Here is a 27,151-nt window from a genome sequence, read left to right on the forward strand (position 1 = left end):
CAGGGATTCTTTGGCTGCTCAGGAATTTGTTTGAGCTGCAGAATATCGGTGTGTAGGATGGAGGCCATATGTCAGAGCTCCTGGGTGGCCAGATGTGAGGCACAGCTGCCCTAGCTGTACATGCTGAACCTCACCGACATGAGGCATGCAGCCCAATGCTGGTCACCAGCCTTTGTAAATGTGTGTTCAGCTCCAGGAGCTTCCTGTGTCTCTGATTCCTGCCCATACCTTTCCAAATCATAACCCTACTCCAGGGCAGGATCACAAACAGGTCTCTACACTCTCCAGCCCAAGATTCTAATCCCATGTGCTGCCCTGTGCTTGGTTATCTATTTACCCATCAGCTATGCCAGCTACAAAGGCTTCTGGAATGAGATGGTTTGGGGATGTGCTGCACTTGGAATATAATTTGTGTTACTTCTCCTGGGCTTCAAAGCAAGGAACAGTTTGTCCTCTGTGAATATAAAACGTAAACATGACTGATACTTCCTACTTAAAGTGTGCTCTTTGAACTTCTTTCCCTCATCATCCCCTTCCCCCTCCCCCCTTAAACTTTGGAGAGAGCCTAGAATCATGACAAAAAAGGAGAAAAACCAGTCTTTCATTATGAATTTATTGAGAAGCAAGAAGAGCACATAGCCTAGGTATAGAATGATTCACACATCACTTAAAAGACATTATGGAACAAAAAATTCCAGGTAGACTCCAAAAGACGAGGGTGATATGAATCCAGTGACAGGGCATTGATCACTGGAAAAAAGGCATGCTCATCCTATTTGCTTTTGTTCTGTGGTTATAACAAAAGCTGCGCTAGTGGAATCTCCAGATAGGCTCCAGAGAAGATTTAAGATGTTGAGTTCTGTAACTGCATAACATGTGATATATATGAAAGTCATCTTTTAGCCTGTGTTAGAAATGGATACCTCCAGAACTTACTGCAAAAAAGTGTTTAGGCTCTCGCCTGTTCTGCCTCATGCTATTTTCATCCTAAGATGAGAGTGTTGGTGTTGGATACTTTCTTCTTACAGCTGTATGTATTAGAAGGAAAAAGTAGGCTACAGTGTGTGTTTAGAGATAAAATTACCACTAGAGGATCTAGTAACTTCTTGAAAATAGCAAATTATAAAGAGGAACACCATCAGAATCACCATGCGAGGATTATTTTCTTCAGAATCATTGTAGCATGCAAACAGCCTACTTGGCTTGAATAGTTTTGGTAGTCTGTAGCTTTCATGAAATTGGTTTGCTGCTAATAATAGTCTAAATAATTTTTCACAGTAAAATCTGCACAAGCGACAGTGACGTGATCTTGATTAGTCAGCTTTACTGAAAGAGTGTAATCTCCCTGTATGAGACAAATGCAAAGCAAGAGATTAGTCCATCAGTAGTATATAACTGCTTAAGTTTCTAGCTCCTCTTTCTGGAAGCAGAATAATGCTTTCCCCATCAAGTTCCTCCAAAACCTTTCTGGTCCAAATGTTTCAGAGGTGGTAAAGGACATGCCCATATTTTCTGCCAAAATACTCTCCTCAGAGATATCAATGCTGACAGCACAAGCTGAAAATTAAAACAGTGCAAGGGGAATGAAATGTTTTGCTGCATGAAAAATCCCTTCAAATCTGTGTAACTTCTCATGTTTCTTATGAGCAAGCACAACATGGCCTGTCCTGTTTAGTAACTGGAAAAAGAAGTACTCAGTTCTCTGGCACTTCTCTTCCATGTATCTTTTTGTTCAGTGTTATTGATATGAATTTTTATAACAGAGCCCATTGGGGGAAGTGTGTGTATAGATGACTCAATCTATGATGAATTCCTATATAATAAAAGAAGTAGTAGTCTAATTTCCAATTGTGTAGTTGAAATTATGAATTCAGGCTTTAGGGAGAACTTATATCATTACAGTGCAGAAAACATCTGAACCTTAAAGAAGCCATGGCTGTCTTGGTCAAAATGGCTCTCTCCAGACACTTGGGGAAGCTCTGGTCAGGGGAGGTGACAAGGCTTATTTAACAGATTTGGAAGAAGAGGTGAACTAGATTTTATTCACTGTATATTACTGGCACTGCAGTAATTATTTCTGGGGTTTTTTTTCTGGAGCATGGAGGGGAACAAAATGTGGGGTAGGAGAGGTTGGCAGCACTGTCCTCCTGGCTTTGAACCACAGAATACTCTTGCCCTGTTTAGAGCCCTTCTGGTTGTGGAGCAGGAGGAGGCATGGCTAGAATGAGTCAGGTTTCTTGGCATTTGCCTTTTACAATGGGATTTCTAAAGCAATATCTGGCCTGTATCCTCACAGAAAGGTTCAAGTTAGGAGTGAAATCTAAATTTAGAGAGAGGCCCAATGGCAGCATGCTCTTGAGAATAGAGCCTGCTTGTAATTCCCGTGTGGACTGTGCAAACATCCCTCACGCTTCTTGAATGAGGTTGTCCTTTGCAATGAGCAGAAGACGATGGCTGTTTGGAATAATTCCTTTTTGTCAGCGCGGGGGGATGATGTTATTTTCCTGACTGATTAATTAACTAAAGAGGCTTCCTATTCCCTTTCTCACAAGTGCATTAACTCTCTAAAAGCTTATAGTTTAATTCATAATAAGGGACTTCATAATAACTAATTTCCATTGCTTATTTCTTTTTTCTCCTTCAGAATAATTTTTTGCTTGTGGTGAAAAATTGTTATTAAAAGAGTCCTGAAGTTCCTGGCTCTAGAAACTAGCTGAAAATTCAGTTAATTTGCCCAGAACTGGAGTTTTACTGGTCTGCATGCATGTTTCTAGGGCTTCTTCTTGGTTTAAAGACCTATTCTTCAGTTTGTCTTGAGGCTTTACTACGTAAGTATGTTAGTAAAGCTGCTCCTGGAGCAGGAGGCTGATTGATGTGAGCTCAGGCACTCCTGTGTGAGACATCAAAAGACATGCTCAACATGGCATCTCTAGGTATAGCCGTTAGGCTGGCTAGGGTGGGATAACAGCCTGTGTAAAGGGGGTCCAGCTCCCTGTGTGAAAGCCTTGGGAAAATGAAGGTTGTGGTTGGTGCTATCACCAAGGGAAGATTGAGACATATGAGACTGGTAGTGCTTACAGAAGCTTGATCCTCCCTGAAGCCAGCTATCCTCGTTATCACCTCTGCAGGTCTCAGCAAGCCCGGTTCTTTGGGACTCACGTCTTTGTTCTGTATCCCTGTTCTGATCCTGTCTTCTCTTCCTGCCTGGAGCAATCCAGTGCTGAGCAGACCCCAGACCCCACCTTTGAACCTCTGACATATGTTTTATGTCTGCTGCTGAAGAACTGAGAGCTCATGCTGTGCCTCTCTGAGTAAATCTAAGGAGTATTTGACTGACCACCTGAACTCTATGCTTTTGCAGTGATGGCTGTGATCCTTTCTTTGCCACATTCTCAACAAGATGCTTTGATAATCAAAGACCTTGCCTTCTTCCCTTCAATCCAATCTCTTCATTGTATGTCTCTAAAGACTCCTTTGTTACGTACTGACCAAATAGATCTTCATGCTGTGCCTGGTTAAGAGACTGGTGCATTCAGCATTTGTGATCTTTATTTGCAGTGTGATTCAGCTGAACTTCTAGGAGACTTAGCTGTGTGTGGAGAAGGCTGCCAGTAAAAAGCATCTGTAATGGATGACCAGGAAATTCAGAGCAGTACCTAGAGTACTGCCTGTTTTCTCACCTTCCTAAGAAATTATTTTCTTATTTTAAGGCTCCATAAATCCAGAGAAAGTGTTCTTGGCCTAATAACTTGTACCTTCAGTTGCCACCTAGAAGACCTCGGTCTCTCTGCCTGACACCATGTATGTGCTGTGGAACACAGTCACTTGCAATAGCTATCTAAATTGCCTTTATAGCCAGAGAGGATGCCTGAGAGGATTTGGAGCCTCTCCAAATTGTTCAGTTCACTAAGGACTAAGCAAAATTGCAGCCTTGGTCTCTTGGGAGTCCTCTGGAACTGCTTCTTTTCTTGCTATTTTAAGAGTAAGAGAGGGAGAGCCTACTAAAGAACTCTATGGCCATCTGACTTAATGCTGGTACAGGAGATCAGCTATCCTGAGAAAAACCTTTTGTCTCTGGATAGTAGTGCCTCTGTAACTCTTTATAAGCAAAGCCACTTAATTTCATATTGAAAAGGATTATTCACATAAAACACTCTCAGATCCAGTGTGCCAGCTGGGGAAGCCTGGAATGTGCTGGTGTGATTGCTGGTAGTCCTCTGACCATACCTCATCTGGAAAGCCCTTCTGCTTGGGAACACAGCTGTGACCAACTTACCTGAGGGATTTCTTTGATTCCCAGTGTGACTGGTCCCTCATAGTAGAAGTGTTCTGGAAAGCAACAGTGGTGATGGATGGTTAGACATGCAGCACATGAAGGAAAGAGGCAGCTGATCATAGATGCTTTTTTTGTAATGGCATTTCAAAGCCTCTGGTGACAAGTGTTATGGAGCTGCAAAATGCTCCGTACGCAGTCTTGCAACAGCCCTCTTGAGGGAAATATCAGAAGGTATACAGCCTTATGGGGAAAGCAAGGCAGAGCTTGGTCTCAAGGAGCATCTGCAACCCATCTAAATGGAAAAGGGGGGGCATGTCTTTGCACAGCCAGGTGGGCGTTCCTATGTCGTCATGCATCCTGCAAATGAAAGGGGATGAGGGGGACTGCCAGGCTCAAGTCCTTTAGCAGGAACTATTAAACACCTGCAGCTGCAGTAGTGGAACTGTAATGTTTTGGTAACTTTTAGAAAAACCAATCTGAACTGAATGTTTGTGTAGGTGTGGACTTCTGACTACTTGCTGAACATGACTTTAAAGTAAAAAGAACATGTCTGTCTCTATGCTGAGGGAGCGTTCATCAAGAAGTTACATGAGGTATTAAAGTCATCACAAGTTGTGTTAGTGACTGGAACAGAGCCTGGGAGTTCCACCTTCCAGTCCCCATCTCCCTAATCGTGCGAGGCATGCCTGCTCTTGGCTGTTGAAGAAAGGGCAACTTTGGCATTAATGGAGAGAATTAGCAAGCTGTTCTGCAGTTCCTCCTACTTTTTCATAGCTTATTGGGCCAAACTGTGCAGACTTGACTGAAAATAAAACGTGTAGATGTTTCAGTATTTCAGAATTTCTTGCACAACTTGCCCCACACAAGTAATGAAAAAGTCTAAGAACTGTTTAAGGATTCTCTTTTGTAGGTGTCATGAAATATTCTTTACTTTGACAGTGACAGAGGAGTAAGTGTTTCATCATGTTTATATGAGTATGTGCTGGCATTTTGATGCTTGTCACTTCTAGAGAGCTGTTTTAGTCTATTCTCACTGTTGGTTTAAACTGCTTCTTGTGAAAGGTTGGATAAAAGCATCTTTAGGTTGTACAGTCCATCTCTCCATGCATGGACTTGGAAAACAGTCCACAAAAGTTCTTCCCACACATGATATAAATGTAGTCTTGTAACAAAATTATATGAAAGAATCATGACAATAAGATAAACTAGGAAAAGGAGAAACCTGAGATACCACCAATGCTCTACACCTTTGCATTCATGAGAAGTTTGTTTAATGTAAAGCCCTGGTGATCCTGGGAGGTGGAGAAGATGCAAAACAACTCAGTGTTGCCCTAAAAAACCAGAATAAGTACATCTTGGCTTGTCAATTTCAAACTGATCAACTGTGCTACAGAAATTCTACTGTACTGATTACCCTCTACATCCCTGGCTAATTCATGCGGACACCAAGAAGTCTTGTTGTTTTCAGAGAGCAGTCACCATCGCCACTTGCTTCTGTGCACGAAGCAAGAGCTCAGGAGTCTGACACATCTCCACTGCAGGGAGCAATGACTCAAAAGTTTTAAAAATACAGTACAGCCCACCTCTCAGTTCACAGCTTTAATAGTCTAAATGGGAATTAAAGGCACTGCACGCTGCATAACTTAGGTGATGTGTGACTCCCCTGGGACTTGAGCTCTGCATGTCGATATGAGCTAAGGCATATTGGGTCCCCCTCAGGGTGGTGTGGACAATGCAGTGGCGGACCTCATGCTTTGTGTGTCCTTTTGTTCAGTAGAGAGCCTCGTAGGACTACCTTTTCTTCAGTCAACTCACAGCCTAGCAGATCTTGGATGACAGCAGAGGAGAGTAGAGAGGAAACTGGGCTGTGAACAATCACCCTGCCCCAAAGTCCTTCTGCACAGGGACATGGAAGCTTCTCTTGGATCATGTGGCTTGTTAGGATCTCATCTAGCCTCTCAGAAAGCCATTCAGAATCTAAAAACATAGATGCAGCATTCAGGCTCTGCAAAGCCTGTATTTTAAAATGAAGTAGGTGTCATCAGGCCATAAATTTGCTTCTGAAATGATGGCAATGCTAATCTCTCATCTAGTGTAGGTAGAAGCTATTTTTCCCCACAAACTTCACTGTGATAAAGTAACTAGATGAATGCAGTCTCAGGGCTCTGCTTCAGCCCACTCTGAGAAGTTTTCCTTGATTGCTCTGATGTGTTGTAGCTATGCTTTTGCTCAGTTATCAAAGAAATCACTGTCATGGGCTGTATTATTTTCCAAGGAGCCTTCAACAGTAGAGCAGCAGGTGCTGCATGTCCAGTTTGAGGTCCACATTTACTGCGTTACGCTTCAACTTTACCCTTATTTAGCTCTTTCTAACCATGGGTCTTGAAGTGGTTCACAACTGAGTCATGTGGAGCTACTGGAGAGATTCCAGTGGAAGGCCACTGATATGATTAAGGAACTAGAACATCTCTCCAATGAGGAGAGGCTGAAGGAGCTGGGACTGTTCAGCCTAGAGAACAAAAACATTAGGGGACAGTACATCAATATGTACAAATACCTGAAGTGGAATTGTAAAGAGGATGGAGCCGGGCTCTTTCCACTGGTGCCTAGTGGCAGGGCAAGGAGGCAGTGGGCACAAACTAAAACACAGGTTTCTCCTGAACATCAGGAAAGACTTTTTTTACTGTAAGGGTGACTGAGCACTGGCAGAGGTTGCCCAGAGAGGTTGTAGAGCCTGGTGCCTAGTGGCAGGGCAAGGAGGCAGTGGGCACAAACTAAAACACAGGTTTCTCCTGAACATCAGGAAAGACTTTTTTTACTGTAAGGGTGACTGAGCACTGGCAGAGGTTGCCCAGAGAGGTTGTAGAGCATTCATCCTTGGATATATCTAAATACCATGGTCCTGGGCAACTGGCTGTCGGGTGGCCCTGCTTGAAGTAGATGGAACTGGATTAAGTGATCTTCAAGTGTCCTTTCCAACCTCAACAATTCTGTGGTTCTGTAACCAGTCCTTTGGAAAACTCCTGCGACCTTCCTTGCTTCAATGGGGAGGGGGAAACTATGCTGCTTTGAAAGTATTTCCTTATAGGAAAGCAAGGGCAGCTTTCATTTTCAGCTAGTTGAGACCTGTCAGGAAATACTATGGATTCATCAATCTGCTGAATTTTATAATTCATATTCACTTTGGACCATGGAAACCTTCTCAATGGATCAGGCTTTTCAAAGACCATTCAGTTTTCCAGTTGCATGAGGATTTCTGCTATAATTCCAGAAGTGTAAACATCCTCCAAGGCTTGAAGGACTGCAGTTTATTACAGCATCCTTCATACACATTTTTTTCTCCATATATTCATACATTTTTACATTCCTCCATTGAAAGAGGATGAACACATCTGCTGCAGTAAGTGTAGCTGTCACAAACACTGAGCCTGTCTCATTGAAAGAATTCTGTGGTCTTCCTAGAGAAAAGCCCAAATGTGGTTGCAAAAAATGCTCACGCATTTGGAAGAGCATAAACCATGAGTGCATTTTTCCAATTAAATATTCCCCTTTTTCTTTTTTGGTCTGCTGGGAGTTTATGGTACTTGTCAAGCATGCTGTCATCAGTGATGTGCTTTCAGCCCTTTTTCTTATAGATTTACCTGGAGGCGATTTCTATAGAGCAGCCTAGAAAATATTTCTAATGTACCACTGAATCAAGGTGATACTACTGTATTTTTTGTAGCAGCTTTTCTCTGTTGTTTTTACCAAAAGTAACTTAGTCCTTTTCATTGCTAGTGAGAGGGCCTTTAGTAGCTTCCAGTCTGAAGCAGAGTTTTCAAATGTGTAAGTAAGAACTTCCTGAGGATTACTTCAAATTACTAGTTATCATTTATCATGAAGATGCCTCTCCTTCCTGACTAAACACCTATAATGAAATTCTCACTCCTCTTTCTCAAATCTTCCTTTCACTAAAAATCTTTATGCGTTCTCACACTCTTGTACTATATAAAGGCCCTGTACATCTGCACCCACCTCTTCCTTTTTCTATGTTTTAAATATTTTTAGAACTTCAATGCTCTGTGTTGGAGTTCTTCTAGGACACGATCTTGCACCCATGCAACTGACACAGCTTCTGTGGGTGCTGTGGATGTGGGAATGATGTGAATAACTGCCAGCTATAGATGTATAGTTGAGTGGGAAAATCGTATATAAATACATAGCCAGGTGAGAAACATTTGCTCTTTTTACTGGTGAGGGAAAGGTGAGATGAAGAGGCTAAGCAAGATGGCATTGTGTGTCAGCCCAAAGACCTAGCTTTGTGGTATAGCTGCTTTCTCAGAAACAGCTACCTATATTCTCAATGTGATAGCCAGTTTTTTAATTCATGTTATGTTCTCTACTTTTATTCACAAATACTGTTTTAGAAACTTGCTCCCTGTAGCACCTACTGACAGGGACAATAATGTAAAGAATGGAGGTTTGAAGAAAGGTGGGGGTTTTTCTATGGTTTGGGAGGGTGCACAAGGAATTGTGCAAGTGCTCTGATGGTGCCTCTGTCAGTTGAGCCTGAAAGAAAACTTGCAGAGGATGTGGCTATCTTTTTGTCAGGTAGCTTTGTTTAAGCCTGCAAGTTGTGGTTGGCACACTGCTTAACATTACCCTGGTAGGTCTTCTACTCTGATTTTAGTGATTGCATTGGGAAATCTGTTAAATCTTATGTAACTGTTTTCTTTGGAGGAAATGGGGAATAGCCAGCACTTTCTACTGAAAAAGAGGAAGGCCTGAGTTCATGTTATGCCACAAAGGATTTAGCAATCTTGTTGTTATTGTTCCTAAACAGATAATGGCCAATTTCCTTGCAAACTTTGAGCTAACAACTTCACAACAGACATATAACTAAAAGAAAGATCTTGGAATCCTATTTATGAGTCTGAGTGAGCAGTGCCAGATATGACCTTTGCTTAACAAAAATAGTAAATACTATGTGATTAAGATGAACATGAAACCTCCAGCTATATTAAGTCTTTCCAGCACAGAGAGTATTTCCAGTCATGAAAAAACTGTGGCATTATAGAAGAGCGAATATAAATAAAGAAAAAAAGAAAAAATTTCTCAAACAACTAAGACTTTGCCACATCTGGCTCTTATAAGTCTCTTTTTCTTGCCATTTCTGCTGTGCTTTTCCTCACCAGTGAGTGGATCAACAAGATCTGTAGAAGGATGATGTTTTGTCTAATTTTGGGAGAGGGAGGAGCAGGCAATTTTTGGCCTCCTTGTGAAAGGCAAGCAAATTCTGTGTGAAAGTATATTTAAACTCAGGTCAGGTCTGGCCAAATGTTGGAAATGTTGCCCATACAGCAGGGAAGAAGAGGGTCTCCATGAAAAGCTTAAGTTGAAAGAGCTCTCTGCTCTCCTGTGTCTTAGTAGCCTGCATACTTGGCCATTCACATGTTGTCCTTCCTGCATAGGCATTAGATCAGATTTACAGCTGTGCTAATGTGGTAAATTTTGCCTGAACTGCCTTAAATTGGTCTTCAGCTCAATTCTGCATCCTAAAACATGGGTTAGATTCAACTGTCAACTAATTAAGAAATACCACATTTTCAGTCTGAACCTGTCTGAGAAAGTTCACTTCTTCCCCACTGTGACTTAATTACTACATAAAACCAGCTGCTGAACGAGAGAGTGTGTATTAAAAAGTGCATGGCAGAGGTCTTTGCACTAAAGTAGAGATGCTTCTAAATGAAGATATATAGTATTATTTAAACAACCAACTATGTGTTTATATCATAATGTACTTCAATTAGCAGAAACAATCACCTGTCATCTTAAGATTAAGAGACCTGGAAACCCCAGGAGGTTTTGGCTTTGTAGCTTAATGTGTGAGTAGCAGTTTGGGCTCACCTCAGGATTGACTCTACTTCTCCTTAATGTATTCACTAAAGGATGCTATTTAGTACTTCATCAGAATAAGATAGTTTTTCAGTAGGTCTGTGGGTGGGTTTTTTCCTCTTGTAATTCAATACACAATTGAAGAAATTTCTGAATTTAATTTTTTTCTGTATCTGGCTTACAGGATTTACATAATTGGTTGCTCATGCAGCATTTCTCTATTATTCTTTGTGATAGTTTTGTGCAGTGTGAAATGTCTTAGTGATTTTCCAGGGGCTGTCTTAGCAATAGTGCTGTGCATGGTCTTTAAACTCATAGCCCTTGCACATGAATTATGGCAGTGTTATCAGCTTGAAGATGCAAGTGAATGGAATAAAAGCAGAGCTTCTGTAACTAGCTGGTGCTCTAACAACTCAAACTTCTCTGTGGCTCTACAGGTTTTTTTATAAAATCAGCCTGAAGAGATGATCATGATGTAAGAGGGATTTAAAAATTACTGGATATATGGCCACTGCAGTCCAGAAGCATGACCATAGCTCTCCCAGACATGGCACAGCTTACTCGGCACTGCCTGGCCTGGGTTGTGGCAGAAGGGGCCTTGAGGTGCCCAGGCTCACCTGGGCCCAAACATGCCTGCTTTCTGGGGGCAGCTAATAGTGCTCTAAACCAACTAGAGCAAGTCTTCACCATCTGGCAGTGTGACTGGCATGAGCTGAATTCATCTGACTGCTGCACAGGCACAAGTTGAACAGAAACAATATGCAAACCATAGATGGTAGCACATACTGTCTTGTTCCAAATATCCTTATTCAAGCATATTTCCTCATAGTGATTAAAGAATTGCCTTTAAGGACAGGAAGTGTGACTTGCTTAATAGTGAAGAATATGTTCAGAACGTGTTTGTTTGCTCAGCCATTTGTTTTACAGAACTAGCCTTTCTTTTTCTCATACTTCTTGCTCACATGACAACCACATGCCTCTAAATAGGGCTTATGAACCTCTCTGCTGTTGGATGAGGGTCACATAACCACAGTTATTTTTAATGGACTTGAAATCCCATGTGCGTGCAATATTCTGTGATTAAAAGTAAAGAAAACAAACAGGTTGGGGGGCAAAGGAGGCCCTTAAATTAAAATGTCTCTGTCCTACTGTGTTCCTGTCACCCATTAACATGCTGGTGAAGTAAACAGAACATTACGATGTATTGGTGCAGTCAGCAGCACAGCGGGTGCATCCTGCTTGGAGTATTCAGTAGCCATCAAACACTCTGAGTGCAACCTAAATTACCTCCTTTCTTCATTCCACAGAAAATAAGCTTAGGATGACCCGGCCCACAAAGTGTCTCTGAGTAGGTTAAGATGGTCTTTCCGTTCATGATCATGTCCAGCTTAACATAGAGTTCCTTGATGCTGTGGTCTACACACAAAGCAGAAAAGAGAGCTCAAAGAATGTGCAAGGGTAAACAGGTTTATTGCTTTATTTTAAAAAAGATTGTATTTTTTCCTCCCAGCTGTTTGAGCCATTAGATGTTTTGTCTTCATTGAGGACTCCTGATACATCGAAATCTGTTCTTCAGGAACAGGTCTTTAGGCTCTTCAAGGTATATGACAGGGGACATAATAGCAGTTATCTTGATTGCTAAAAAAAATATGCCCATGACCATTTTCTGACTCTGAGGTCAAATGATACAGCAAATCTCATGTCCTTACATCTAAACTTTTCTTGTGTTTTTAGAAGAGGGATCATATCCAATGGGGCCCTGGGAGCAACCAGTAACTGCTGCTTGGGAAAACAGTAGCTGGTCTGAGCCAGACGTGTGCCAGGGACCAGCACAGCAGCTTGGCAGTGGTAGGAGGTTGCCTGCTTGTGCCCGGCTTGCTAACACAGGCAGAGCCAGAGAGGCTACTGGATTTAGATGGAGGTCCTGTACTCTGATTCATGGGAAAAGTATTTGCAAATGGCTGTAATGTGATTTTTGCAGACTTGTTTACCTTTGCAGCCACCTGAAAACTGATGCTCCCTGGACAAATTGACAGCATATATCACAGAAAGGAAGACCTTTTGCATGTAAGGAAGCATTCCCAGGTGTTAAAAGACAGTTGTCACACAAACTTATTTTCAGCACCAAGAGTGTACAGCAGCACTTTGATATTTATGCTCTGGTAGTAGAGGATCTAGGTGAGCTTGGGTACAACAGGTTTGCAAGAGGTGTCTTTCTTGTGAAAGAATCATAAAGCAAGCTATGGCTAATAACTTGCTAATTGTGCACCCAGTTTTTATCTTTTATTGCTGATCAGTCAAGTGCTGAAAGGTATAATTTCAGCTAGTGCAGGTGGCAAACTGATTGCCTGACTGTTGCCTCAGGCCAGCACTTTCCCAGCACACTTCTCAGTATGCCCAGGAGGGACAGAGGGGTGTCCCCACGTTGCTCTGTGGAAGTCCATTCGGTCCCCTACCTGCAAGGGTCACAGCCTTGGCACTTTGGTGAGCACTGCTTGTGCTGACACAAGAGTGCGGGTGCTGGAGCTGTCTCATTCAACGAGACTCTCCGCAGGAGACTTAGCTATGAAGATGATAAGCTCTAGAGCAGCCCCCCCCCTTGGCTCTCCATGTGTACAAATGAAGAGCAGAATGGGGGCTGAGGGCTGATATGACCTGTTTAGTGTGACACATGAAGTCTGAGGCCGAGCTGATAACAGAACTGACACTTTAGTAGCCCTGCACAGATTCTAAAATTTGTAAGAAATGAAGGCCATTCATATTTTACAGGAGATTGTCACCCTTGCTTACTTCTTAATACCAGCACTCACACATGAATTAACTGTGTACGGCATGAGAAAATAGCAATTCACTTACTTAGGACTGCTGCAGCTCTGATGTTAAAGGTGTGGGTTGTGATATCAGAACAATGGTCAATGCTGATAGCAAAATCTTGCTGGGGATCTGTTTCAAGACACAAAGCAGTGAGTTACAAGTTGTATCTTCAATGAGATACTGACTGTACAGGAAAAAACAATAAAATACAGAAGTGTTATAAAAAACAAATTACACATTCCTTAAAAGTTCTCAAAGAAGTGCTCAAAGCTCCCATACCCTGTGTTCAATAGCTACTTCTATCCTTCCTGCCCTCTCGGTCTGAAGCACACTCAGATGATAACCTCTGTGAGGCTAGAATCTACTCTGTAGGAAAATGAAGCAAGTTCAAAGGAATGAACCAAGCTCTGCACAGTGGTGGGTAGTCAATACTTATTCAATGGTGAAGTCTCAGCACAATAGCGCTTCCCAGACTCTGCACATTGCCATACCTTCCTCAGCACTGATGAGCAATTGGTCATGAAGATGTTTTTTAATTAATTTGTATCACAAGATGGCTTGGTGAAGCTGATTGGGAGACTGAATTCTGGAGTGGGATGGAAAGTCCAAAACTGAAAATTAAATTGTATTAAATGAGATGCTGCAGTACTTTTTGCTGAGTCCATCATCCTGTGATATTTCTAAGCCAGAAAATATTCTACATTTCTCCTTTTCTGGGAGATTTCAGCAGAGCTGTGGGACTAAAGGAGCCCTTTGATTTACAATTGCCATTAATGTGATTCTTTCCAGTTTCTACAGTATCTTTTTCTCTGCAAAAACTCTAAAACTCTTGTAAAAACATAATTGTTTTCCTACCACTTCCACCTTCTTTGTTGCTAGACTCCATGAGACTTGATGCTGTGCCTGAAGGCTTGCTGACGTGTCACTTTCTGGTGACAGGCAGCAGCAACCACTGACAGCTCAGCTGCCACAACCAATAGAATGTGCAAGCGTTTTCCAAAGCTGTGGCAGGAGGGGAAAGATTTGGCCAGTTTGGAAAAATACCTTGAGCCTCAAACCTTGGTCTAGGCATAGTTTTGTCCCTCATTATGGCTTTCCACAGCCAGCCTGTACATCCAACATTGTTCTCTGTGGAAAAAATAGAAGCAACTGTGGCATGCTCAGAAGCAGCCATAGGCTGCTTGGTTTACACAGATCTGGTAGTGACAAATGTAGGCTTGGGAACGGAGTTCTGTTTCTAAGTTATTGTTGCCTGAGCTAATCTTCTCACTGAGTTGAAAATAACAGGTTGGGAGAATTTTCCTTTGATGCTGTGGTGAAACTTGAGTCACGAGCATCCTCTGTGAGGCTCAGCCAGCATCCCTATAGTCTCACTCTGTTTTTGCAGCAGTGCCCCACAGCTGTAGCAGCTGGCAAACAGCAGCCTGTGTGACCAAAACCTGATTGCTTAGAGGGGATCACAGAAGGAATGCAAGTGTTGAGAGGACCTGGAGGGCTTTAACTAAGCCAGGCTTTGTGAACCCACAGATAATCAGTGTGGTCTAAAGGAGTCCCCGAGCCCTAAATTCTGGTAAATGAAAATAACTGTTCAAAGGAGGGAGATAAAAGACACTAGTATTTCCCACAGCTCTGTGTCCCTGTGCTGGATTTTTTCCTTCACACCACTAAAACAGTCTCTGCAGTTGCATAATCTGCTTGGGACAAAAAGTTAGTGCCTGGAGTTGTTTATCAAGTGTCACCAGAGTCAGAAGGTTGTCTTTCCTCTTTTTTCTTATTCCTGTCAGTTCCAACTTTATTTTTGCAGCTTCAGAAGCTGTTGGAATCAGTTAGGAGAGCAGTTTCCTGCTACAGCTGGAAAGCATTTCAAACTTCTCTTTTCTCTAGGACTGTTACTCCTGTTTCCCCTCTGGTTTCTACCATCTCTCAGGGCTTGGTTTCCGCTTGCCTCTGGACTTCTGCAGGAGCCCCTCTTGCTTTGGTTTTGTGTGTGGTGCAATGATAAGGTTCAGGAAGCAGCTGCTCAGATTCAGAGCAGTTTGGGCATTGATGCCTACAAATGGGGCTGGTTGTCAAATTACTAAAATTGTTAGTTCTGCAATTTCCAGAGGCAATTATGGTCAAACATGGCACTGGAACATATATGACGCTGTTCTCTTTTCAAAGAGACTAGGCTGTACTTTAATGAACAAATTAAATCATGGTGTTAGGGCTAGAAATTGAACTTTCAGTTTAAAATTTCTCATCAGTAACTGAGTGGAAAGGGTATGTTCATGAAACCAAGCTTTCTGGAAAGCTTGGGCTTCTTATTTTAGTTTGGATGTCTGTTTATTTCTATGGGTTGAGCTCCTTTGACAGATGACACATTTCATAGTGCATCGTAGAATGGATGTCTTTTACTGTACTGCTAGTGATGCAGTATAGGATCCTGACATATCCAGGAGGTGTTGTCTGGTCCTCAGAGGAGAGTGTGGAAGCACTCACATGAGAAACTCCAGCAAAATTTGTGAATTGGAGCACTTGGATTTTGTGTTGTTACTCTGTTGCTGAGAAATGTAAAATTTTCCACTGCCAAAAGGACCCCCAATTAATTTTCTGACCATCCCTGCAGAAATTCCTGCTCAGACTTTGCAATCCAACTTTGCAATCTTATATACTGTGGCATATATGGGGTCCTCCTGCTGAAATCAATTGAGAGGATGGCTGTGTTGCTACAGCTATGGTGCCAGGGAGTCTGGATTCCCAAACATGTAGGGAGAAAGGTTGCTACTATAACGAAATTAGTGAAAATAGTGGGGTTTGGCCACTTGACAAGTGAAGAAGTCTGGAAATTCACCTGGGCTTTATATGCACTAAAGGATTGTGCCATACCCTTCTTTCCTTAAATCGTGAGGAGTCCCTCCTTTAGCAATGGCAACTCAAGGCACTTGCCATTTTTGTTTTTCATCTCAGATATACAACTGTGAGTCACTGTGTGTCTCCTATGGAGGTTTAATACTTATTCTTCCTTGTTTACCTCAATCTGAAGTGAGCTGGTTAAACTGAAAAAAATACATGTTATGTCTTTCACATGTGCAGAGCAATAACATTTACTGTTAGATCTCTAAAATACGTGGGGCTGCCCTTCAGCCTTCCACTTCCCTGCAACATTTCATGGTGCACAGTACTGTATGTTCCCAGACTTCCCTCCACCTACTCCCTTCAATCTGCTCCGTCTTCCATAATTAAAGCTAGAAACTCTTTAACTGGTTGCAGGATTTTGCTTTTCCAGTTCAGCTTTGATATATCACCAACACTCATAATGTTGTTGGAAATTTTGCAAACACATTGAGGTTTATCAGTACAAATCTGCTTACTGAGGGGGAAAAGGGCATTTTTTTGTGTATCTAATGAGAAGGACTTGGGCTGCAACACACAGCTAGCATGAAAGGTGTCTGGAAGCAGGATTTTGACTCAAGTTTCTCTCCAGGCAGTTCTAAATCTTTCAGGCAACTGCTCTGGGAAAGGGGAAAGTCTTTGGCTTTTGTAAACAATCAGTGCATTCCAAGATCTTTCAGACATGTTATTTGAACTGTGGCTGATGCTGAGCTCCCAACAGCATCTAGCACTGAAGACTGGCTTCTGTAGTACAATCCTGCTTTGTGAGAGGTGAATTTGGGATGTACCTGGCCTCTTGCCACTGATCACCCCTTACATGGTTTAGTGTCAGATGAGCCCATGCATCCCACTGCCCATTTCACCCTTTCCCAAGTACCTTGGTGGAGATTTGTTACTATATTGACCTGGGATGTGTTTTTCCATGTGCACTGGTGCCACAGTGCAAGATTTCAGCCTGACTTACTATTTCAAGGTGCTCACACTGATGGGTTTGGCTGGGTTTTTATTAGAAGACTGAGCAGGTGTGTGTAGTACAGCCTAGAAGCTCAGATGAGTTCCTGAACTTTTCTTTCTAGAGTTTTTTTTCCTGCTTTTGTTCTTGGCAGAAGGTTCATAGGTAAATTAGCTCAGACATATTTACAGCAGCGTAGCCTCAGTGACGAGGACAACAGATGGGAACTCCCTTTTGTGCCCCGGTTACTGCAGCTGTGGGGCCAGTGGCTCCTGCCCTGAACATGGGTGTGCCCAAAGGCACAGGGCTGCAAGCTGGGGCTGTACTTACAGCCTCCTGGGAGGGGATCTCCAGAGCACAGGATGAAGCGGACAGCTGGGAATGAAAATGTGCTAACCCGCTGTGGCTATGTCCCTCAGAGCCTGAGCTGCTAGATGACTAACTGGGCATTACAGAAACTGCATGGACAGATGGGAAGCACCTGTTCTAGGAATTTTGCTGCGCTGGTGTTCAACAGCCTCTGTCTTTTATTCTTCTCTCTCCCTTCCCCCATCTTTTTAACTATCCTCTACTGGCTTCACTCTCATCTGAATCTGCTCTAAAATCACGTTGTTTCCATATGAGCATGAAAATCAGTGGTATGAGTGAATAGCAGCAGCAAGCAGAGGAGCTTTGCTTGTGAAAGTCCACATCTGTAAGCCTTGGAGTGGTAAGAGGACCTTCCAAACTGGTAAGCTTTGGGTGTTTCAAAATAATACTTTTAGGAGCAGATAAGCCACAGAATTGAATGAAATGGCGTAACTGCAGTTGGCCACGGTCGTATAAGGACAAGCTGCTGCTAGAGGAGATGGAAATTAGCACAAGGAAGAAACATTTAGCAATTACCCAATACTCCTCACCTTCAAAGCTCTTAATAAAATTAAATCATTAGTCTTTACAACATTCAAGGTGATGAAAGGAGAGGGAAAGAATGAGGAACTGTTTGGGATTTCAGACTTTATGTATTCGTTCAACAACTTCCCTTTAATGTCTATTTAAATAAATTAACCTGAATGCTCAAGGTTATATTTGACAGTGGAATCTACTTACATGGTACTGAGAAAGAAGCATCAGGTGAATTAGCAGCTCTCTGGTTATGCATCTACATTGCCCTGAGCACCTTCAGTTTAATAAACTTCCCTTTGGGCCTGTCTTCAGTGCATGCCACTGCCACATCCAGACGTGTCTGGGAGGGGCAGAGTGACCCTCAGTTCAGAGGGGAGCAGAATGAATTGTGAGACTCACACTGGCTGTGTCTACTTTATCATGAGAATACTCCATCCCAAGACATTTACTTTAGCCATGACCAGCTCCAGGCTTTTGCCTAGTTCAGACAGTCACTGTATGTTTTATCACCTGAACTTTTCTGGCTTGCTTAGGCAACACAGAGGAGAAGGAATAGGGAAGATTAGAGTTCATGTATCCTTAACGTCCTGGGGTTACAGACTGTTTGAGTTTCCCTTTGCAAACAGTGCTATCAGCTTGTGGTCTCTGAGGTTGCTTAAACCCAAACCTCCAAAGCTTTTGGAGATGTCTAATGGAGTGAATAACTCTGCTTCCTTTCTGATAAAACTTACATGGCTGTAGAGGGAAGCCTGAAGATTTGGTTTCAGTATAATCTATAAGCTAAAATAGCCCAGGACGCTAGCAAAAGAAACTTAAAATGCGACTTAAAAAAAAAAGTGTTTATGCAAGTTAAATAATTTCCAGTCCTCTCTCAAGAATACTGAACCCTAGTAATGCATAGAGCAGTTACATATTTCTTGGTTAGATTAAGGCACAGGCATTACTGGCTGGTGCTTATGGCCTTAGTTTTTGAGCAAGGTGATTTCAGTGTCTTACAAAATTAGTTTAAATAAAAGACAAAGATTTTGTCTCTTGTTACTTCAAATAAAATTCGTTGCTAAGTATAACTGATGTCCAAATGTGCAAATATTCAGAAACAGTAACTCAGAAAGCTTCTCCAAATGTCAGGTGGAGAAGGGAGGAAGAGATTTGCTGGCACCTGACTGATGTGATGAGGTGGAGGGAAGCCCCTGTAAAGACAGAAGGTGTGAGGGGCCCTATGCAGCTGCAGGGCTGTGTTTGGGGATGGGGGTGTCATTAGCATGCAGAAAGCAGCCTTGTCAATGACATGCCCTGACTCTCCCTGCATTTGCCTGCCTGAACCACCTTTCCTGAGAGCAGGCTTGTTAGAGGTGTTGGCCGAGGCTTGACGGGAGGCTGTGTCTGAAGGTTCTTGGAGCCTTGCCTTGCTTTAGCCAGAGGTGGTATTTGGAAAGGGGGGTTTCTGTGCTTTGTGTGGTATGACAAAACTTTATCCAAGCCTATTTAAGAGGACAAAACTGAAAGATGCAGGCTTTGAGAGATAGCACATATAGATATGTACTTGATAATCCTGATTTGTCCTAGTTAGCTTGAGAGAGAAAGGCAGACAGGGCAGGCTTCAACTACAGCAGTGTAACAAGAAAATACTGCATTAATTTGGGCCCAGCAGGGACTGTATTAGAGAGAGAAAGTCTTTGTTCTTCTGTTGGTAAGAAAACACCATGCACGGCATGAATAAGATGCTTACAGTAACTGCTTGTATTCCTAATCAGAGCTGTCTCTTCCCTCTTCAATGTGTTGTTTTTTTTTTTTAATCATTTTTTCGTATTGCACTACTTGAGACTGAGATCTCTGGACATCAGTGCTTGCCAGAATGACTGGGGATTCACAACAGTCTTTCAGACTTTTGTCAGAACCAAATCTTGCTGTAAACTGTCCTGCTGTCAGACACATGCCATGCTCTGGGATGGCAGCTATACCGCTGGTTATACAGAGCAGTAATCAGCAGCATATAAATGGGCTAAATGTTCCCATTTTCCCAGGATGGGTTTAAATCCACCACAGGAGAATGGCAGTAAGCTGCAGTTGGAATGGCATGCTCTCTCTGCTGAAGAAATTAGCTGGTTTCCCACCTGCCTGATCACCGCTGGATCATTTGACAGGAGCCATCCATCTTCAGGTGGAGAGGAAACTGAAGCATTGAATTAATTTGTGGTAGTTTTCAAAATGCTAGCTTTTGGCAACTAGAAGCTCTCCTGAGTCTAAAAGCAGCATCTGGAACAGATCAAAGGGTTTTGATCTGGTACATGGTGAATCTGTAAAGGGCATTTGGACGTCTTGTCTCTCATGGCCACAGTTTCTCCTTAGTTTTAGGTTGCTTCCTTAAAGCTGGTACAGTGACACCAACACACAATAATGCTGAAGTAGTTTTTTAATTTTTGTGGTGTTAATTTTGCTTAGAATACTTTGGATATTTTTCCCAATGGATATTAAATTGCTGTGAGCACCTGATCTCCTGCCTTTATTTTCTTTGCTAAACTGTAGGCACAGTAGGGTCCAGAGATACTTTGAGGCTTTGATGACGGCTCGAGATGAGATGATGTGGCAATGTCAAGAAAGTGTAGCAATGTTTTATTGCTTAGAGAGAAAGCTTTGCATAGGAACTCTTATTATCAGCTGTGGTTTGTTCTTGCTCCTGACTTCATGCACTTGATGTGCCTTTTGATAATTTCTGCTCTATGTAATACAGGAACTAATCTCAAATTTTTATCAAATGGCTGTGTTAAAATGGCTGTGACTCACCTGATTAGTGTATTAGAGTGCTCCCTCCATAGACTCAGATTCAGTGTCCAACAGCAAATGACAGTATTGCCCTTGCCCACAGTATTTCTTTACTAATGTAATATGCCATTTTTAGGTATGTCTCTTCTATATGTTTTCAAAGGGGGGAACATATTTTTATATGTCTTGCCCTCTGAATTGTTCCCACTCATCCTTACATTTACCTTAGTGACTCAGTGGCTACAGTGACCAAAGATGTGGCAAAAGTCAGTAGGTGAAAAACATGCCAATGAGTTTAGAATTATTAGCTGGAGATAGGCAGGAGAGGCTGTCACACATAAACAACCATCTTTTGCAGTTCATGGTGCAGGACCTTAATTGATTTGGTGAAGACTTTGGCACTGTGAGGAAACCACTGAGAACTAAATTAGATGGGAAAATTTAAAGCCTGGTGGGAGAAGTTCAGCTGAGGTTAATTCTCTCCACTACTAGTCTCACTGAAAGCATTAATATTGATTTTACTGAAAGATTTAAAGTCTAGGTACCGAAAATAATGTTTTTGCCAGAGCACCTTGGAGGTATGAAACTGTCTCCTGCTCCTCTTTGCCATTTATATTTTAAAACTTACTAAGTACTCTTCGCCCCTGAAAGAAGGGTAAAATGATGTTCAGAACTACCTCAAGAGTTCACATAGCAAAAGAAAGTTTAAATCCTCTAATGAGATGTGGAAAATGAAATAGATGAGATAGTTTTAATTCATGGAGGAACCAAAATTTTTAAAGAAGATTTTCATGTGCACTAATAATAATGCTACCTTGCTTCTGATGATAGTTTCAGTTTGTTAGGATCTGGTGCCAGAAATATACATGTACACATCTGGTTTTCCCCTTGGAATAAGTAAGTTATACTGGATGAGTACAACAGCAAAGCTATGACAGTGAGAGGGCTTGGACAGAGTAAACAAACAAAAAAATTGTTTTCAAGTGGAATTCTTAAATTCTTTGATTGTTTGCCCATTAGCAATCTATGCAACAAAAGATCAGAGGGGAGTTAGTGTCGTGTGGCTTTAAATAATTTAGAAGCAGAAGCAATTGCTGGAGCCTGTTTGAGGGAAATAAATAAGTAAGTCCAAGAGAAGCATCTGGCTCGATCTGTCTGCCAAAAACCCAAAGAGTAATGGAAAAAGAACCTCTTTTTACCGAGAAGAATAATTTTTGCCCTGAAGAGGCATGAGTGAGAATTTTTTTGCAGACCTCTCTTTCCCAGCTGAAGCTGGGATTACTTATATCCTTTTAGTAAAGAATATAAGCATGTGGTCAGGGAAGGAAAAGGACTAGTTACAGTAGTTGACATACAGAAGAGAAATTGATATGCTGTAAAATTAGTGTTGCAGTGATGCCAATTTAACAGTACTGTTTACAAGCTGGTATTGCTGATTGAGCAGGGCTACATGTTACAGGTATATTTTTTAAAAAGGAACAAGTGGAATTTAAGAAAAATAGTATCTTTGATCTCTCAGTATGTAGGAGAAGGTATATGAGTGTGTGAGGAGGACCCTAGTAAACCTGAAACTATTCAGAAAGGACAGACAAATCATCAGGAAATTGTGAGCTAATTAGTCTGTCTCCACTTGTTTTGTTTTAAGCACTGAAAAGTTCTCTCAATACAGTTTAACAGGAGCATGTCTTCACTGCCCTGTGTGACCAGAGCAGGTTCTACACCCTGTTGAGTTCAAGGGGCCATTGTAACAGAGATCCAAATCTGAGCTCACACATTTAAAGAAAAGCCATACAAATGAGAGTTTCTCTATCTATAAATGCAATCTACCATAAATGTGTACTGAAGTGGGTAGTGCTGCCCTCTCCTACTGTACCACTGGAGGCCAGGAAAAAGGTTTATAGAAATTACACTGCTTCAAGTGTGACGCAGAACTATGCAAGCCTACATGGAGTTCATTGGACATAAGTTCAGCCTGACTTTCCTCTGTTTTGGAAGAGGCATTGTCACATAAAAATAATTCTCTAGATGACCAGATTGCCTTGGTTCTTTGTCTAGCAGAAGACATGAATTAAAGCAAATGGTTTCCCATATCCCTATATATGTTTTATTATTTTAAAAATCTGTAGATATACAGATATAAAATTTATAAAGGATGCAGCCAATCTCATATTTAGGTTCTGGAGGTTGAAATGAATACTGATTATTTGCTCCTTCCCCTGAGACTTTAATGGCTATTAACCTTGCTTCAGAGAGAAAAGAGAAGAAAAAGCAAACAAGATCTGATATTAATTGGGAAAATGTGTTTGTCTATGATATTTAAAAATCTCATGTGGTCTGAACAGTGTTTCATAAAGCCTTGGGAGTATTTCTGAAGATGTCATCTTTGAATACTACTACTTTGACCCTTCCGAAGGTCTCCCTGAAATTCCCTGTTATTTACTCCAGTGCACAGAAAACAAAATCCTTAATGGTTGATAGTGTCCATACCCTTTATTAGAACCTTCTGCCTTATCAGACTACTTTTCTGCACTGTAAAGAAACCTACAGTTTCAGGGAGTGGGCAGCTCTGAAATCTCCCAGGTCCTAAACTAAAAGCAGAACTTAAATAATCACCAAGCATACTGGTCTGCATTTGATGGTTGAAACAAAAGCAGGCATTCTGAAGCACTGAAGTGTTGGTGCAGACCCACCTAACATTTCAAGAAAGAGCTGCAAAAATAATTAGAAAAATATTTTTTATGTGTCTGCAGGAACAATCACCCGCTTTCCCCTATGAAGGGGGTCCCATTTGAACACTACATAGTAAGAATGTTTTCATGGCTAATTAAGACAATTAGGCTTTACATGAATGATCTAGAAGCAGATGCTAGTAGATGTGTTTAGGAGTTATGTTCTGTAGTCTCTGACTACTTTGCACTTCCAAGTGGATGCCTATTACTCAAATAACACTGGAATCTGCCCAGGCCACTTTGTTACCATTGCCTACCTGCCCTTCCCTTTGCAGACAATTGTCTTTTAAAATGTAGCTGGAAAGATCAAAAGCATTATCACAGTGAAATTAAAAGGGACAGAAATTGGCCATTTGTGTAGCAGGTTCTTTTCATGTCTGTGCATAGACTTGCCAATTATGGTTCTCTTTTCTCAGTCAGAGATGTTAACCTGTGCTGCTTTTATCTTGGGATCTCTGCCCAGGTTTCTAAAGTGATTTGTGGTCATTTGAGATCTTCCTTCATATTTGTCACTTGTTCCTGGGAGGAAGAGTGGCCCTAAGAGGAAATGTCTTGCTATTTATAGACTGTCTCGGTGTTATGTCTCCTGTGGTTACATAGAGGAGGCAGCACACTCTCTATTTACTTTACTTTTAGACCACTTGTCTCTCAGCTTGATTTTCTTACCATGGACTTGCTGCTGAGAACTTTTGTCTGACTTCTTTTAGATGACTTCTTTACAGTTGCATTATACTGATCACTAGGGTCTTGTCTAGCCCTTTCTTTTGACTTGGAGTCCTGGTTACAGAACATTTAGTCTGATGTGGCTGGGTGGGAATGGGGATGCTTTCTATAGGATCCAGAGCATGGGCTGAGGCTGGGGGCCTGATGCATGCCTGTGTCTTATGTGCTATAGGAGCAGGGTGCAGCTAGAACAATTGCTTGTGACCAGCAATTGCGACTTACTCCTGGGTACAGGAGATTGCTACACTTTCTCTGTCTTCAGTTATCCACCTAAACTTCTCTGTTGCATTAATCACAGTTATATTAGCCCATATTTTTGACTTTAGTTAGATTTTTACTGCATTATAGGAGAGGATCTGAAAAAGCAAAAATGGGTACTTGGCTCCTTTTTAAATGCTCAGACTGAATTCTAATAATTTGTTGATAGAGGACATTCAGGTCCAGAAACAAGTTGTGAAGTACTTGGTTAAAATTCTCTCAACCTCCTTTTATTTTACTTGATTCAATCCTAATTCACTGATAACATTCTAGCGTCTATTGTAACAACATTAGAGGTGAAATCCTCACCCTCTTGAAACCAACAGGCAGTCCGTCACCCAAGATTTTGTGCTTGTTACCTTACTGTGGCTCCTGTTATCCCCAAAATGGGTCATCCTCTGATATCTTCAGTGCAGCAAGAAATACCAAAGGGATTTCTGAGACTGGAGGGATGTATGGGGCAGTATTCCTCTGAAATAGCTAAAGAGGATGGGCAGTTGCCTAATATCAACTCAACGTTTGCTGACATTATAAATTTGTCATGAGAAGGTTTGTTGGGAAAGGGTCTTGTAAAACACTAACAAGTCGGTGTCCTCCTGGGTGAGAACAATTGGCAGGACACAGATGAAAAATGGAGTTATGTTCTGCCCGTCTAGCTATGGTTTATAGTGAAATGAAGTAGGGACAAAGCTCCCCCTCTCCTGAAAGAGTGATCAGCACCTTGGGCATCTTTGTGAGCTCGCCAGTGAGCTCAGTAAGGACAGTGTCTCCTCAGAAGCAGATGTAGACTAGTGTACTTGGATTTATCCTCCTCACCTACAGATGATTTGGCTCGACCCCAAACACCTTTTGTTCTTCTCCTTTATGCAAACTGCCAGATTATGAACTGCATCAGCAGCAATACCGATGGTGTATCCTGGGCTGATGCTGCACATGTGGTAGCCACTACTGATGGTAGCTGTGAGTTGCCTCACCTTTAATCTGACAGAGCAGTATGGCAGCAAGGAACCTTACTTCAAACAGGGAATCTTGTTTAATTCTTGCATTGTTTCCCCATCTGTGTAATCTTTTCATCTCACATAGCTGCTCTCAGGAGAACAGAAGACCATTCTAACTGGTGGGACCTGACCTCTATGATCTCTGGCTCGTGCTTCTCAAGCTGTGAATTCCCGCTGAATGAATATACCTCTCATCTTCCTGTTCATGGCAAACCAAAAGAAGTGACAGAAACAAATGACTCTAAACAAATGCATATTGTTAGCTAGGCCAGTGATGTGCACAGTAAGAAGCATCATTTAACTGGCACATGCCAGCAGACAAATTCATCATACTCTGAATTGAAGCAAACTGTAGCCTGTGCCTCTGTGTCAAGGCATCTCATGCTGACCGAGACCTGTTGAGGGAGCAGAATTCACTTATGCAATAAATTGTTACTAAAATTAAGATAATACCAAAGTTTGTATTCTATATCTAATAAATATTTTCTTAATGTGTTACACCCATTTATAGAATGTGAAGCCTGACTTTAGTCCCCTGGGATCAGGCCAGTAAAGAATAGCATTACAAATATTTATTTACTTCTCTTGTCCCTCACTGGCTTTATTTTAATGGGTGTGCAAAAACGCATGAAAGCTACAGGCGAGGAAAAGCCCCCGGGAAAACCCTTTGTAACTGGATGAATTGGAAAAACAAACTCTAGGGTGCTCATTTACCATGAATCGCTTTTCAAATCACGTGCGGAAAATGAATGAGGCGTCTGTGAATCTAATTCCCTTTGTCCCAGTTGTAAAGCAGATCAACACAATAGGAGAGGCATACGGCCAGCAAAGCAAGAGGTGAAAAGCAGGCACCATTGAGTGAATTCATTTTCAGTCAATTCCAGTGTCGCTTGCTCCTTTTCTTCTCTACAGATTTAAAGAACAAACAAAACCCTGTGATCCCTGGGAAATGCCTCTGGTAAGGGCTGCGGCTGAAGTCTCGCTAAGCACAGAGGCAATGGCAGAGAACATGAATCCTTCCCACTGTCACACTGCGTCCCTTGTCACTCCAAGCGGGAAGAAAAAAAGCACATCACCACAGCTTCATCGCACATTAGGAAAGCAGCAGATCAGTGCATTGAAGGGCCTGTTTCATCCCGGGGTAAAAAAGTTAAAGACCTAGGGTCTTCCTATTTTTTTTTTTCAACCTAATTTCAAGAGAAAAATCTTAGTTGTCTCTTTCATGCTAAACTGTTTTTTTCACAGCGGTTTATTATTCTGAATTAAGTTACATTATACCCTCTTTATTATCTTCTAAATACACTGAGATTTGTGAGTGTGCGAACCAAAACCAGCTATACTTGAAAGATGAAAAATATTTTTAGATGTGAAACCCAGTGCAGGTTTTGGAGTGTAACCCTTCCATTCATTGCCTGACTTATAAGCATCACTCACTGCATAAGAACAACTCTGTTGAGCAGCTAAAAGGAAAATGGAAATGTAAAAAAATCTCACCACAGCTTTTGTAATAGATTTCCAAGTTGTCCTCTTTGCAGACTGTGTGCGTAGGCCATTCTGTGCTGGCATTGATGTAAAGCAGGACTAAGATGAGAAGAAGAGCATTTGATGTCTTCATGGTGGTGGTAGTTTGCAGGATCACTTCTGCCTCTTGCTAACACTCTGGAGGGAGGTGTTTCTTCCTTTCTCCAGGGGACACGGGAGTTACAACATTCGTGCCTGCAAAAGGGTTAAGCGAGCAAGTGCAGCCACAGCTTCCCATAATGTGGTATAAACAAGAGGCTAATCAGAATTGGAGGGTGTTATTTCCGTGTACTTAGACTTCTGCTTTCTGCTTGGTGTTAAACTAATGACAAATGAGCTAATCACACCTACTCACTGCCCGGCATACTCCTGCCTCGGTGCCTGCTGGAACAATGCAGCAATGTGTTTATTTCTCCTCTTGCTGCCAGTTTCTTCTCTTGAAGTCAAAGCATTTGGGACAAGACTTCAGTCAGGCTTATTTTGC

At 41.9% G+C, this 27,151-nt stretch overlaps 2 protein-coding genes across 36 annotated transcripts in view; one reads left to right on the forward strand and one right to left on the reverse strand.

Annotated features, from left to right (window-relative positions):
• Window positions 1–27,151, forward strand: part of F13A1 (coagulation factor XIII A chain) — a 274,375-nt gene that overhangs the window by 95,702 nt on the left and 151,522 nt on the right. The gene's annotated exons all lie outside the window — the stretch shown is intronic.
• On the reverse strand, window positions 614–26,852 carry LY86 (lymphocyte antigen 86). Its single transcript, XM_082293434.1, has 5 exons — window positions 26,641–26,852; window positions 13,007–13,093; window positions 11,438–11,566; window positions 4,277–4,329; window positions 614–1,345 (listed from the first exon to the last, which is right to left on the reverse strand). Exons 1-5 carry the CDS (start codon window positions 26,759–26,761, stop codon window positions 1,250–1,252), a joined length of 486 nt encoding a protein of 161 aa, XP_082149560.1. The 5' UTR covers window positions 26,762–26,852; the 3' UTR covers window positions 614–1,249.

This window comes from Coloeus monedula (assembly GCF_965178545.1).
Source record: "Coloeus monedula genome assembly, chromosome: 1".
NCBI lineage: Eukaryota > Metazoa > Chordata > Aves > Passeriformes > Corvidae > Coloeus > Coloeus monedula.